This window comes from Vanessa tameamea, chromosome 5 (genome assembly GCF_037043105.1).
Source record: "Vanessa tameamea isolate UH-Manoa-2023 chromosome 5, ilVanTame1 primary haplotype, whole genome shotgun sequence".
In the NCBI taxonomy this organism is placed as follows: domain Eukaryota; kingdom Metazoa; phylum Arthropoda; class Insecta; order Lepidoptera; family Nymphalidae; genus Vanessa; species Vanessa tameamea.
In genome coordinates this window covers 6,969,566-6,986,551 of record NC_087313.1, presented here as the reverse complement: position 1 = coordinate 6,986,551, position 16,986 = coordinate 6,969,566, and the positions used below count along the sequence as shown (strand labels likewise).

The 16,986-nt window shown below is 32.0% G+C and overlaps 1 protein-coding gene across 3 annotated transcripts in view; it reads left to right on the top strand.

Moving 5' to 3' along the window:
- The window catches only part of LOC113392781 (multiple C2 and transmembrane domain-containing protein-like), a 69,698-nt gene that overhangs the window by 16,922 nt on the left and 35,790 nt on the right, over positions 1 to 16,986 (top strand). Inside the window, exon 1 of one of the 3 annotated variants that reach the window (XM_064220924.1) lies at positions 12,948 to 13,156. The exons of 1 other annotated variant lie outside the window; for it this stretch is intronic. Coding sequence is in view for 1 of the 2 variants with exons in the window: in XM_064220922.1 (XP_064076992.1) it covers positions 13,532 to 13,848 (317 nt within the window). In the remaining variant the exon portion in view is untranslated. Of the gene's footprint in view, positions 1 to 12,947; positions 13,157 to 13,363; positions 13,849 to 16,986 lie in introns of those variants that run through there. One more of the 3 variants, XM_064220922.1, reaches the window with a different exon arrangement.

Sequence of the window (16,986 nt, the reverse complement as noted above, 5' to 3'; positions counted from 1 at the left end):
GTATCCCGGGTTTTTTATATACCGTGCGTCAATAATCGTGATTAAACAAGACAGATTGTAAGAACAGGTTGGGCTGAAAATGATTGTTTTTTCTCTCCGAAAATTTATAGTAGCAACCTGGAGTCTTGAAGTGGAATACGTGTACACACTCGTGCCATGGAAAGTGTGAAAAGCCGTTGATCCTGCGCCTGATCTCTTTCGGTCGTGTTGGATTTATCGTCTCATGGCATGGTTAGGAATTGAGAATGCACCTGTTTATGCGCGCACACGTCTTGTGCACTATAACGTGTTCTGTAATTGGCTACGTCTCGTGGTTGGCAGCCGTAGCTGAAATCGGTAGCATATGCGTCATAATATTTTTTATAGTGTCAATCGCGATCTGAGAGGAGGGTCAAAGGGGTCATGACGACCCCCTTCAAATCGTATACGGTGAAAAGACAATTTACGAAAATTTAATTGATATTGATAAGAAAGTTATTAATTTATAAATTTTTCGTAAATTCGAAATCATATTTCGTCTTTTTGTTTAGGCGTCAAAACCTTAGTTATCTTTTATCTACTTAGTTATGTTAGTATGTAGTTTGGGACATCTGGTTATCCAGATGTAACCAGATGTCCCAAACATAATCAACTGGTTTCACAAAAAGTATAGAAGCCTTCCAACAAGAAATTCCCAACGATAACACTTTACAAAAAATATTCCACATCAAAAAGGACAGCTATCAATATCTAGAGAAGAAAGGAAGGTGAAGGTCTTTTTAGCTGACACAAAATGATGTTATTGAACTTATCTTTAAAGCTTAAACAAGTAACGGTTCATCAAATACTCCATTCAAATACTCCATCGCTCAGCCTTAGGTCGTGGAATTACATATATATTTATGTACCTATATTCTCTGTCAATTTCTGATTGCGATGCAATATAGTGATTACTCTAAATATTTTTGCGTAAGTTTTTTTCGTATTACCTAAGAAGTATATTAGGAATACGGTATTAGTGAATTTGATAAACAGTTTTGTTATAGTTAGCTATGGCAAAAGAAAAAAAAATATTTCACCGTCATTAACGTCACAATTATTTACGGTTTGATATTATTACTGTTAATATCTTATATAAAATTGGACACAATTACCAAAATATTTGCGTCAACAAACATGCTATTTTATTTCCAAAACAAGACATTACAGGAATGATTTGAGACTTCATGTAGCTGCGACAATTCCTCTTATGAAAAAAACGTTACTACTAGTTACTACTTACAGAAAATAAAACATAAGTGTTTAGTGTAATCTAAGTGTATTTTTAAGGCCATCCACATAGCAATGCTATAAACGGATAGACAAACGGGGTAGCAGAAGAATGATATATAATATAATCTTTAAAGAGAAATCCGAAGAAGTTGTTTCAGAAGAAGACGTTTGATACGAATTGAATAGCATACCTTAACTTCCAGGGTCGGAATAAACAGCACCTACTTTTATTATAATAATAATTCACAATTAAAATATACTGAGACTATAATAAAATACTTGCCATAATGAAGGCAATCTGATTTTTATTAACAAAAAGTAGTTGCTTAACTTCTTTTTGTTAGTAAAAATCATAAACTATTAAAAAGCCCATTATATATATGTACTAAATATTTAAGAAAATATTGTACAAGATCTTTATCCAGGGTAGGCAATCACCGTCACCGTTGACGCTCACCGAAGAGACGGAGAGGGTACCGCTGGTTTGTTAGTGGGTAATTTCGGTGTACTAGAGCGCACTAGGCGTCCTGGGCACCGGCGAGTCACTCAGTCCACTTCACATGGGGGAAACGCGTATCGGGTTTTTCTAGCGCGAAAAAAAGGGCTAGGCAATCAAATCGAAAAAAAAACGATAAGTTTTTAGAATGTCAATACAACAACTTTTTAAGAGTTTATTATTTAATGGTTAGTATTTTATTTTCTTAAGAGTAAATTACTTTATAGCTTGTTTTATTGCCGCTCGTTGTTTATTATTACTTACAGAAAATAAACTAACACAACATGACACAAATAAAAGTAGCATTTATGTGACATTGTTTATTCAAATCATGCGCCAAATCATCACCAGGTACAGACAAGTTAAAAAATAATCATTGCATTTATATAAACAAAGAATAATCAGATGCACAAGTAGTGTAAAGTGGAGTTATAATTGCTTTATCTTTTAATTAGATAACATTCCTTATACAACTGATTTTTGATTGCCATAAAATCCCAGAAAATATGTTCTGCAACAGACTCGATACTTTTTTATAATGTAATAGCTAGGCGGACCGGCTACTAAACCACCTGATGGTAAGTGTTCACCACCGCCCATAGACAATGGCGCCGTAAGAAATAATAAGTATTCCTTACCTGATGTGATACTAATGTGCCACCAACCTTGGGAGCTAAGACGTTATGTCCCTTGTACTCGCCTCAAACTTCAAAACACGACCGTGAAATGTCGGAAAGTGATAAGGGACATAAACTACAATGATATTTAAGAATACAGGCATTAAACTAACGTATCACCATTAATCGATCTGTAATATTTCACGAGTTATATATTCGAAATGAGTTCTTAAAAAATAGCACTTCAGATTTTTACACCGTTTCTATTTTAATAAGACACGATACTTTTAAATTATTTTTTGTACACATTGGATTAAAAATAAAACAGTAACCACCACGGTAACTGTACCAACATTTTTATTACCATATTTTCTATTTTTACACAGTCATTTTCATATTCTTAAGTTTCTGTAAAAAATCATCACTTTTTGATTACGACACATTAATAACTTTAAGTTAGTTAAAAAAATATATATTCTGTGTCAATAATAAAGATATTTTTCAAACATTATTTTAAACATATTCAAAACTAGTGGGTCGCCCGCGAAAATTCGCGTTTATTCAAAATATTATTTAGGAATTTCAAAACCTATGACAGGTTTTGCTTTGATTTCATTTCAATGTAAACTGCAAGTCATTCTTCTACATTTGGCGCCAAAATGATTCTGATCATTTAATTTTCTTAAAATGATTTTTTTAATGTCAAATAGTATAAATTAGAATTGGAGTCTGTCGATAACAATTTACTTAAATTTTTTTTACGGATTTCATTTTTTTTTCTTATACTCTAATCGGACAGTAACTTTTTACCGCTCTCTAAAATTTATTCTTTTTTGAATTGTAACAATATAGTTAATTGCAATCAAGAATCCTCTTTATTTTTCTGCATATCTATTGGCTTGAGCTCTTCAAAATGAGACTATAACCGATTTTTTATGTGCAGCTATTGTCCCATAATCACTGGGACAGAAATCGGTTTACGCTATTAATATATAAGATAAGTAACACAGTAAAATCAAATAAACCAATCCGATGCACGATCTAACAGAGAAAATGACAGGTGACGTCAGTAACATGCAATTAGCCCTAAACTTCACGTGACCATGAAATAGCACGGAGATTACATATACCCGCAAACTGGCCATCCAAACCCACCAACGTGCCACTGACCTTTCGATACAACTTCGAACATGTTCACTGAATAACGTGTTGTCGCTACGATTTTTGAAGCGGGCAACATTAAAAAAAAAAAGAAAACATTGGCGGGAAATTTAACCTCTCTTCTGGATACGCTAGAACCGGGAACGTTGTTATAACATTATTTTACATTACTGTATTGTTTTATTTTAATTATTAACTTAACCAATAAAGAAATACCTTATTAATTAATTTCGAGAGTGATACATACAACTTATATAAATACACCGTACAAATAACTAGCAGCAGTTAATTAACAAATAACTTTCTTTTACATCAGAAGTGGGATAACGAATAATACGACCGACAGGATGCCGCGAAACCGAAAGCGAACACGTAGCAAAGTAAGGAGGAATCCATCATCGTCGAGTTCCTCCTCATCAAGTTCATCATCATCGTCTAGTGAGAGGGATCGCTGCCGGCGTCGCCGCCATGTAAAGAAGTCGTCAACCGTGAGTCAAAATACCATCTTGTCGACTGTGATACCAGAATTTGATCCTTTGAGTGATAATATCGATATGTGGATTAATGTGGTAGAAGCTAATGCCCGTGCGTTCGGTTGGTCAGATGCCATGACTAAATTTCAAGCATTACAAAAATTAAGAAAAACTGCCCAAGTTTGGTACGATTCGTTACAAAAGACTGAAACACGTTGGACTACGTGGAAATGGCGGCAGTGGCGTGATAGGTTATCCGATACTTTTCAGGTAAAAAGAAATACCTACATTTTGTTAAAAGAATTAATTGACACGAGGCCTTTCGAAGGGCAATCACTATATGAATTTTTTTTTTAAACAAAAATGTCGAATCGATAAGTTATCACTATCTTTTTCGGAACAAGACATCATTTCGATTATTGTAGGAACAATAGGTTATAAAAGTATATCGATTGCATCGGAATCAGGTAGTTTTAGATATTGTGACGAATTAGCGTCCTTCTTACATGCCAAAGTGTATGAGTGCGAAAAAGAAAAGAAAAGTAACCAATTAAAAAACAATTATATATCAAAACAGGTTTTTCAATCTCGAAATGTACCTATGAATAATAATACAAGTAATAGTTTGAGTATGAATTATGCCGATTCAGGAACTAAAAGTAGCAATATCCGTTGCTTTCGTTGTGGAGAATCCGGACATAAAAGAAGTGATTGTGATGTAAAGGGTAACATAAATTGTGCGTTTTGTAAAAAAACAGGCCATTTAGAATTGGCTTGCATGAGTAGGTTAAAAATGAAACCGGAAAAAGATGCCGAAGTTAAATTTATTAGCGAGTCCGAATCGAAACAAATTTTTTTTAAAAACATTTTAATTATTAGTACTTTTGAATGTCGTGCATTTATTGATATGGGTAGCGATTGTTCCTTAATTGTTTCTGACTTTGCTGAAGAATATTCATTACAACCGTATAAATTGCAAACCCCAGTTTCTTTATTCGGGTTTACAAATGATCATAAGATGATTGTAGATTATGGGGTATCTTGTACAGTACGAATGGACGATGTAGAACTTCCCGTTAAAATGTATATTGTTAAAAAGTTATCTGGTTGCGGGGTACTCATAGGTAGAAATTTTACTGAAAATAAAAACATAATGTATAGCCGTATCGGTAATTCGTTGAAATTTAGAACCATTAATGAATTTAGTAATGAAAGCGAATTAAAAATATATACCATAGATAACAAAACAAATAAAGAATGCCTTATTAAAAATATTTTGTCAGACTATCCTAAATGTTTTACGAATGATTTGAGTACCCTGGGCAAAGTACCTGGTATCGAACTCGAAATTGAACTAGCGACCAATAAAGCGGTTGTACAGCGCCCTTATCGTATGTCAGATCGCGAGCGTATAATTATCGAAGATTTGCTAAAAAACCGCATCATACGTTGCAGTAACTCGCCATATGCTAGTCCCGCATTATTGGTTGATAAAGCTTCCGGAGAAAAAAGACTTTGTATAGATTACCGAAAATTAAATAAAATCACAATAAAAGACAAGTACCCTATGCCACTTATTGAAGATTTAATTGATAGGTTACGCGGATGCGAGTATTTTACGGTACTTGATTTAAAGTGCGGCTACCATCATGTTATGGTTAAAGAAAGTGACGTGTATAAGACAGCATTTATCACTCTGGACGGGCATTATGAATTTTTAAGAATGCCGTTTGGCCTGTGCAATGCTCCTGCCGTTTTTCAAAGATTGATGAATTCTGTATTAGGTAATTTAAGATTTAATAGGGTCATAAATTATATGGACGATATCTTAAATGCAACAGAGACATTAGAGGAAAATGTCACCTGCTTAAGAAGTATCTTAGAACTCTTACTTGCAAACGGTCTAACCGTTAATTATGATAAATGTTTTTTTTTTTAAGGATGTTATAAAATTTTTAGGTTACGATATTTCAAAAAATGGAGTAAGTCCGTGTCAAAAAAAAATTAAAGCTATTAATAACTACCCTAAGCCGACAACAGTTCATGAAGTAAGGCAATTCCTTGGATTAATAAATTATTTTAGAAAGTTCATTAAACATTGTGCTTTGGCATGCCGTCCACTTAGTAACCTTTTAAAGAAAGACATAACATGGAAATGGGAAAAAGAACAAGAAATTGCCTTTGATAAATTAAAATCCATTTTAACAAGTGATACTATACTGTTAATATTTGATCCTAAGTTACCAATTTTTCTTTATACCGATGCCAGTCGTGAGGGCTAAGGGTGTATTCTTATGCAAATGACTGAATCAGGGGAGAGGCCAGTTTACTTTTATAGTCGACAAACAAGTAGTGAAGAAAAAAAATACCACTCGTTTGAACTCGAGTTGTTAGCGATAGTGGTAGGATTAAATAAATTTAGACACTATTTATTAGGATCAAACTTTAAAATCATAACAGACTGTAACGCGGTTCGTCATGCTTTAAATAAACAGGATATTGTTCCACGTATTAGCAGGTGGGTATTGCAAACCCAAGAATTTACGTTTGAGACTATCCACCGACCAGGAATTCAAATGCAGCACGTGGATGCCTTAAGCAGGAATCCTGTCGTCATTGCTAACCACAATACTTGTGCAGAGAGTAGTGTTTTGTTCATTTCAGAAGGCGATTGGTTGCTGTCGGTACAGCTACAAAATCCAAAAATTTGCAGCATTAGAGATATTTTACAATCAGGACAGGCCGAGTCTAATATACAAATATTTAATAATTACGAATTACTGGGCAATAAAGTGTATAGGCGCACGGAATTCGGTAGACGCTGGCTAGTTCCATAACAATGTATCTGGCAGGTAATCAGAGCAAACCATGATGAAGTTGGTAATTTCGCGGTTGATAAAACTGTAGAAAGAATTAGTTCAATGTATTGGTTCCCTCGCTTAAAGAAAACTGTTACTAAATACATCAAAAATTGTCTTCAGTGTATTTATTTTAAAAACTTGCACGGAAAAAAACCTGGCAAGCTATTTCCCATTCCTAAATATGCGAGACCGTTTCATACACTTCACTTAGATCACATAGGCCCATTCGTAAAAACCACTCAACTAAATACTTACTTATTGGTAATAGTAGACTCTTTTACTAAATTTGTTTTTATTTCACCTGTAAAGAGTACAAAAAGTAAATGTGTCATCAATGAGCTTAACGAGATATTTAAAGTATTTGGAAATCCAAAAAGACTCATATGTGATGCAGGTACTGCGTTCACGTCTAATTTATTTAGTTCATTCTGTAAAGATAGAGGGATACGACATCACATTATAGCCACGGCCGTTCCTCGTTCCAACGGGCAAGTTGAACGATACAACCAAACTATATTAGAGTCGTTACGCACAATGGGGGCCAATAGCGAAAACAATAAGTGGGACCAACATATTCCTACAATTCAACAAGGCATTAATAGCACTATTAACAAAACCACATCGGCGGTTCCCAGTGAAGTATTCTTTGGCTATCGCTTAAAGATGAGCCATGAAAACATGATGGACGAAGAAGTACCTATTGTGGACGTGACTAAATTAAGAGCAAAGGTCGATGCTAAAATTAAAGAAAATGCTTGTAAACAAAAACAAGCTTTTGACGCAAAGAGGAAAGAAGCCCCTATTTATAACGTAGGCGATTTGGTGGTAATCAAGATTCCTAGTTATAACAATGAGGGCCAGAGTAAAAAGTTACTGCCTCAGTTCAAAGGGCCTTTTCAAATAAAGCAATGCCTAGGAAAGGATAGATATCGCGTGGAAGATATGAGAGGAGCTGAGAGGTCTTCGAAGCGATACAACGGCGTCGCTTGTGTCGAGAACATGAAGGCGTGGATAAACATATCCAATGATGAGTAAATGAGGATGTTGTCAAAATACATGTAAAAAAAAGAAAAGACTGTAAGTTACTTAAATTTAATGCCTTCGACGAATATCAATGTTTAAAAATATAGCAATTGTCTAATGTCTGGTGTACAAAGCTGTCAACAGAGTATTGAATCATGGTGATCGTTAAAAGCATGTGACAGGCATCTATGTGAACGCTGTCTCTTGCGAAAGATAACATGGTGATATGCAACCTCAGTGACCTAAGGTGCTGCTGGTTAAGCCATGAGGTTTGAATAAGTTAGCCGCTGATGGGATAACTTGAATAATACCTACGTTAATATCACAATTACCGTGATGAGATATCTGGTTGAAGCTTGACTGAGTAGTATTCATTATGGGATATCACGTGTACATCCTTGTATGAATACTATATTTTATATATATATATATATATAATTTTAATTTTAAATATTATTTAACTTTCGTTTACAGCTGTATACACCAGACTAAAACGTCATTCGAGGGCGAATGCGTCTGCAGGAGGGCCGGATGTTGTCGCTACGATTTTTGAAGCGGGCAACATTAAAAAAAAAAAGAAAACATTGGCGGGAAATTTAACCTCTCTTCTGGATACGCTAGAACCGGGAACGTTGTTATAACATTATTTTACATTACTGTATTGTTTTATTTTAATTATTAACTTAACCAATAAAGAAATACCTTATTAATTAATTTCGAGAGTGATACATACAACTTATATAAATACACCGTACAAATAACTAGCAGCAGTTAATTAACAAATAACTTTCTTTTACAAACGTATGGCGTAAAATGCTTTTGCCAAGGATGTCTTCTTACCGCTTCCGGCATTTTCAAAATATTTCCGCCATCGGTATACCCAATTTTTTATAATTATCATAAACATTTACATTAATTATTAACATTTTATTTATTTTTACGTGTCCTTTTTTAAAATAAACTTAACATGTATAATGGAGAGAGGTGAATTTATTCTCTACAGACGTATTGTCCTTGCCTTCAATGCATCAATCTATTTTGATTGAGTTCGGAAGTTTAACATGTCTGTTTGTACTGGGGGATAAATTTAATATGCCGCTGGTAGTAGTTTCAAATTGTAAATTGAACCTATTTAATAAAGTATATTATGCTATTGATTTAAATACTATAAATTATTAAAACTGAATGTCTTTTTTATATTATATGGTGCACTAAGTCAAGGTAACGCTTCAAAAACAATATAAATTCTTCAATTATGTTTGATATTGAAGTCCTATAATATCACATATATATTTACAATATAATTAAGTAGTTTAAATTGGTAATTAAAGAGTTCCCTGCCGGTTCTTGTCGATTAAATTTACTTTAAAAAATAGTAACAATAAATTCAAATAAATACTGTAAAAATGTCAATTCAAAAGTTCTTGAGTTTATTTTAATTTGATCTGAATGGTTTTATCGTTATTCTTTGTTACTTTTTTTATAATAACAGCTCAGATACATTACAATGCAGTGAGTGTATTGCAATGGCGCAGTTAAATGTGATCGGACAGCAGGATCTGAACAGGAAAGTACGTTAATCTTACCATTCAAGGATTTTAACACATTAAGAAATAGTGTTTTTAATTTGCAATTATTATGACGGTAATATCACAATAAGTACCATGTGTGTGCTAATAGGATCGGCCGTTCGATTGATAATATATAAGCTAAAAATGTTTGTTTAAAATCTTTAATCCTTTCGTATTTTCAGTTTCATTAAAAGTACTGTTGTATCTCATTATAACAACACTTACTACGTATCCAATGGCTGTATTATTTGTAGTTCAACAGTAATCCCAAATATTTAGTTACGTCCGATGCAAGGTGTAAATTGTTAAATAAATAATCTTTACTCAAGTATGACATACATTTACATCGCATAGAAATCCCAAGAAAAACGTTACGCTGATGCTTTGTTTATACAATGACTTTTAAGTGTATCGGTGTATAGTTATCCTTATTTTTTGAGTAGGTGACATTTATGGTTACATAGAGAGCTGAGTAAGTTATATTAAGAATTTGTATTATTTGTTTAATATTACATAAAAATACATATATTAACAACTTCCTTCGTAAGAAAAATTTCTTAGCTGTATTTTATGTACGCGGATTTATTATTTATTTGAAGAATTTTCAGACTTAATATTTAAATTAAGGTTAAAAAGTAAGTATTTGAATTTCCCACAATTCGGCAAAGGACACATGCATTTCTATCGTATTCGTCAAACCCAAGATGAACTATCATTATAAACGCAAATTAAGCACATACAATCTCAATGGTGTTTGAGTAGACTCGTTATACATATATCTTATACTATACTTGAATATTTCAAAATTAACGGTTAACAAAACCAAAATACTACTACTAAATACTATATTTTTTGTGTCATAATTTAGATAAATAACTTTTTATAATTATCGGCATAGTCAATAGTGAAAGGACTTTTATAAATTATTATAGGCCTGAATTCCTACTATTTTTTTTTTCTTGGAACAGAGCAACGCAAAGCTGACATAGAGTCTGACACTCAATTCGGGACGTATGGTTAAGTTAAGCAATTTCCATCTCACATCAATCATAACACATCACACCACAATACACATCAAAATTGAATACCTGCATTAAAGTTTTAAAAATAGAACACAAATATCTGTTAATTATATTTATGAGTTAACAGCGGGATTTTACGTTATGCGTACATATATTCGCAGATGACGCACTTGCTTGTGTTTTGGTAAATAGAAATCTATTTCAAAGTTTTTATATTTACAATAAATTTTAACATTTATAAAATAATATATATTTTTTAATAGTTTCCATTTATATTGTGAGTAAAGTTAATAAAACAAACAATAAAAAGTTTCAAGGTTGAAATGTGAAATTTAAATGTGAAACTTATAATTCATCAATGTTTTCTTAATTTGCTTTAATCTTTCACGCTTAATATTTAATTATACATTATATTGTGAGCTGCTTATGAAGTACTCCTGGCTGACTTCGATTATAGTGCACCAGTATTTGCGCTAACACAAGTACTTCTATTCCCTTAGACTCATAATGAGATAGGACAGCTAATCCGATAAGATCGGACAGAATTTCGGCGCAGGATTTATATGACGACTTTATGTGTTTTTCGGAGGTAATGCGCTAACTTTTCGAGACATTTTTTTTACCTTACCTAACCAATTTTTGTTTAAACCCACGACCTCACGATCAATGGCTTAGAAGCAAACTTTTTTTTTGTGGCAGTCCAAAACTTCACCAATGCCATTGGGGAAAAACCGGGCTGTGTAGTTGTTTTAGCCACTAAAACCACTGCGATTGCCGTCTTCTGCACGGATCGCCTGCAGGGTCCTGATAATATAACGCCTCCGTGGCCGATCCGGTGCTGCACTCCCCTTGCTTGCTTGCTAGTGCGAAAGAGACTTTCACGGCTACCGTTCTCCTCAGGGCTGTCTATGTCATGTGAGGACCTCTCCCTTCGCGATCACGGCCTTGTCTTTTAAGCCCCAGACGTTAGGGTTGTGGGACGCTAGACGCAACGGCTCCAACCTGCTTATATTAAGATCGTATCAATAAATTACAATTCTTGATTAAAATGTCCCATGCACGTGGTATGTTTATTTTATTATTAATAATATTTTGCAGTTCTAAGTTCAATAGATGTTCACGGCCAAACACATTTTTCGCTCCTTGAGTATAGTAATTCCTAGTATATCGTGAGGGCAAAGGGTATGACCCTCCCTTTTGCCTTCATGTCTTCTTTCCTGATTTATAAATTTAAATCGAAAAAACATTAATTAATAGACATATTATTCAACACAAAATTATATAGATGATAATAATGTAGTTAATACTTATTGACTTTAGGCAGAGTATATTATTATATAAACTTAATTGTATTTATTTGAGATATTTTTTTATTTAAAATCTTGGACAGCAGCAACTACTCAGTTTCAAGACGGTTCTTTAACTAATGTTAGCTTCGCATTTAATACAATTAAAAAGTACTCGTAAAAACCTACTTGAATATATTATACTTTAACTTGATTTGATTTGATCTGCGCCGCCGCTAGATTCCGTTGTGTTCGTGACGCCCGCGCCGGCCGCGTATCCTATAAACTGCATGTATTTGTTTTATTAACAAAACAATATATTTTTATTTATTTAAACGTGTATTTATATATTGGTTCTCTTTAATTATTCACTCCTTCGGTAATCATCATCAATAAATTTCGATGTTTTACATCCGCCGGCGATCGGTGACATTTTTAGTTCATATATATTATATGTTCAATCAATAAATCTATTCCAACTGCCATCAACAAGTTGCATATAAATTGTTATTTTATATCAATTTTGAACAATAAATTTAATTGACTATTCGCAGCACTCTTGTGTAAGCTAAATATTGATACCCTTATAGTATAATTATATCATATTTATCGTGTTTTGTAATATTGAACTGTTTTGTTTTTTATATGTCACGTAGACATTGATAAAAAATACTATGTTTCGAAACTACTTATTATCTATTATCTTTGATACTCGTAAAGCTAAGATAAATATTATATCTAAGCTAAACTAAGTATTAATTATATCATTTAATTTAATATTTTTATACGAAAAATATAACTAATATAGGCGTATTTTAGTTGTTTTTTTTTTAATTAATCTATACAATGATTTTTTTTAAATCGTGAAACATATATTGCATAAGAATATAACACCAAGTCAAACCAACTTCCCGTCTCCGAACGGCTCTGAACTACTGAGAATTTCAAGAAATTCTTGGTCAAGACCAATAAGACCTGTTATATAGATATCGAGAATAAAATTCGGATGATGAAATAATTAAAAATTAAATAAAGTTCGTTAAATAATAAGACTGCACTATGTATAGATTTAAAAATTTAAAACACCAGTTCGATGACGATGATGTTTGAAATATAAATAATTTATACGATTTTAATTAAAGTCCAATATCAAATGTGTCAGTACAAACGATGAAGCAGAGTGACGCGGGCAACTTTAGTGGTTAATTAAAATCAAAACTTGTGTTCATATTTTGGATACAATTTGAAATGTAACATTATTAACATGTTTATATGTGATCGTGAAATAAAAAACTAAGATGCTAAGAACCGTAAGGTCCTCCTTGCCCGTACCGCGTGTTCTCGCTAACTCAGTCATTTGTGTACCTCCGTAACGATCGTGTCCACCTGACAGAGGTATGTGCGCTCCACTTAATTCGAATTTTAATCGATTTTTAACGATCGATTATAATTTTTTTCTATTAAACTGTCATTAATGTGTAATTTGTTAATGATTTTATATATAATGTTATGTGAATACTATTCTCTGATAACTATTAAGATCTCAAAACAACGTTCAGTGCTCGATTAAATATTGGACGATATCGTTTGTTACAAAATTATAACACCGAATGTAAACAGTAATAATTCGTACGATTAAATGTTAACACATTTTTATTTAATACCTACTTTATATAATTTAAAAAAGGTGTTGTATTGTTCACGGCAGTTAATTTATTTATATGAGTTGATATAAGCGTTACTCGATTTTATATCGATTGTTGTGAAGTGATGTCTTTGAAAAGGAAATGGTCTTTTAGAACAAAGGTCCAACTCGAATCAGTGCCGCCTCGTGATGGTGTAAAGTGTAAACAAAATGAGGAAGTCGATGTTGATCATTTATCCACGGCCTTACGAAACCCGGTAATGTTATCCGATTGTGACGAAATTACGCCAGACAGTCAGATCGAATTTGAAAGAGTGTCACAAGTAATCGAAAATATAGATGAATCGGAAATATATCTAATTGACCGTAATGCCGAAGTTGTGACAAGTCCGCAGTCCAATATTAGTGACCGTGATCCCCTTACACAATCAGAAAAGGTTGAGTAAGTATGACCGTGGGGAAATCTAAATTATATTTTTGCCTCAGATTAATCAATCATTGTACTTTTTAATATTAGATAATAGTAACTTGATTAGATGAAAAATAATTTACAATCGAAGATCATTTCTTACACGATTGACAGTATTTTTCCGTGGGTTAAGTCCTTGGTCATGATCACACGCCGTACAAAGTTAAGGCCACCGCAACTTTTTTCAATATAGAGTCATGCTGAGTCAAATATCGCTAACTAAAAAAATTGTTCAACATTCAATTCTAATTTAAATATTTTAGCAATGTTGCCTCAATGAAAAAATAATAAACGTTACCTTCTAAACTATTTCAATAGGGTAATTTTTTAATATTTATTTATCAAAACAAAGACCATTATTAGATTTTTTAACTAAATAACAGTTTTTTGATTTAGTTTATACTTGATATACTTATATAAATCTTGAGATAAGACTTGTTGTTGTGTGAACAAAAAAATATTATTATTTTAAACAAAATATCATTGCTGTTTAAAAAAGTTAAGAATTGTATTAAATACATATCAACATTAATAAAACATATTTCGTATTTCATTAAAGATTTTAATGTCTAAATATATATAATTAGTTTTTATAATTCTTTATTAAATATACTGTAGGTATTGAATAAATAGAAAACAAAACTAACTAAACAGATACCGGCAACAGTAAAATATTTATGAAAAGAAATATATTCATATTTTATATTATACAAATTATTTATCTATTTTAAATAGATAAAAAAATAAACAAAAGAGCTTGCTTTTTATGTTTATTCGTTTGAATGTCTAAATCTAGACGTCCAAACATTTCCATGGTAGGTATCACAGTGATTGAGGAAGATACATTTAAAATACCAATAATCATAAATATTATGTCTTTTTTTGTATATTTACAACATAAGACTAAATTGGCTTTACTACTTTAAATTATTTAAAAGCCCAGTGGTTAGACGTGAATCTTAACTAAAAAAATTGAGATCAAACCCGAAGCCACTGAATTCATGTGCTTAATTTGTGTTTATAATTCATCTCGTGAACAGCGGTTAAGGAAAACAGCGTGAGGAGTCCTGTAGTGACGGATAAGAATAATCAACCAAACCACGAGTATCCACGAACCCTCATTGGAGCAGCGTAGTTTAGTAAACCTTCTCCTCAAAAAGGAAAGTAGGCTTTTGCCCAGCCAGGGGTTTAACAGGCTTTTACTCAAAAGCATATATTTGCATAATAAAGTAATGTTGGATATTTATTTTAATAGTCAGAAAGTGTTTGTTATTAGTCGTATTCATCAGAATGCAATCCGCGTTTTAATACTTCATGTATCAAGGTATAAACTACCTTCATCCTTTAGATCGAATAAATCCTTAACCTAAAAGTTTTGCAGTATAGAATATAAATGACTTTAATTACCCTATATTATAATATCGTCAGTGCAAGTGTCTCTTAAGACCCTGGTCAAAATTCAGTCAGAAGGACATAACCCTATTAATTGTTAATAATGTTAGTTAAGGTTAGAATCAAGTAGGCGAATTGACGTTGCGCTGATAATAATAATTTTGGCAAAATACATGATGGTTTAAGTATGGCGTACAGAAAATATAAAAGAATATTTATTATTTTGAAAAAACTTAATAAAACATTTTACATAGAACGATGACTTAAATTATAAAATTATTTCAAAAGTAATTTTTGAATGTACGCTAATTATGTCGACTTTCGTAGAAGTAAAAATGTTGTCGTGAACTTTAAAGTTCACTCATTCGATTTACAAGAGGAATATTTTCTTAATTTCACCGTCTGATTATTCTTCGTATTCACATAAAGGTTGAAGGTATTTTATGTCAGCGGTTTTTCCCAACACCAGTGCAATCCATAACTAAGCTTACCAGAAATTTTGTTTTCTTGAGATAGTCTTGCGAATCATTAATTATATTATATATATGCTTGAATAAGCTAAGAATAATAATCTTTAAATGAAGTGTACCTGCAATGTATTTGTAAAAAGTCATAACTGCATCTTATTATAGTACATTTGTTCTCATTATTTTCAACATATTTTAATTGTATAAGGAAACATTTAACATATGTTGAAAAGTTTCATTATAAATAAGCAATTCTTACACACGCGTATAAGATACAGCCAGATTTTATTAAAAGTATTTTTTGAGTGCAAATTGATAAATTTCGTTTTTGTTAAGAATTATTTAATTTATTAATACGGCCTTGGTAAGTTTCAATTTTGTGTTCTATTTTACGGTTCAAGATGGAAGTCATGGATGAAGTGCTTCATATGGATAAAAAAGAAAGTTTCATGTCATTTTGACAAGGAAGGAAATAATCCTGCATGTGTCGGACAGCCTTCATGGGCATCCACCAAATCGCATTGGGAAAAGCTACAAAACCTATACCTCAAAAGGAGAGAAGGCCTTAGCCCAACAGTACAATATTAAAAGGCTGTTACTTTACTCAATGTAAATTATCTTGTCACGAAAAATCAAATATTCTCTGATGCCATCGTTTTTCATCATCAAAAGAGAGACTTACAAAATTATGGTTACAATTCGTACTATTTATACCACAAAGTTCATTGTAACCAAATATGCATTTACATTTTTTTCATACTTACTCATACATTTAATCATTTTTACCACAGAATATTTTCATAATTTTTCTTTAAATATTTCCTGTGACGTAATAATCTAATTATTATTGAAACGGAGTTCAACTTCAACTCACAGACGACCTTTATCTTTCACAGAGAGTGAAAGATAAAGTAACTGTCTCTTTCTATACATTATTTAAGCTTATTTTATGTTATTGTTTTAATTCAAACAGGATTTTAATAACAATTCTATTTCTTGTCATTTATTCTCAAACATTGTTAATTTATTTCAAGGTGTCTGTAATTTAACACATACCTAATATATATCAAATACAACTTCGTTCCAACCGGGTGTCCCACGACGTATATCTTTTTTTATTAACTTTATTATTATATGTGTAAAAATATAAATATAATATAAGACACAATAAATACTTAGTTGTATACTTCTAAAATGTTATTAGTGTAAAAAGTTAGCTTTATAGATTCAAGGATCGGAGGTCTTTGAAAAA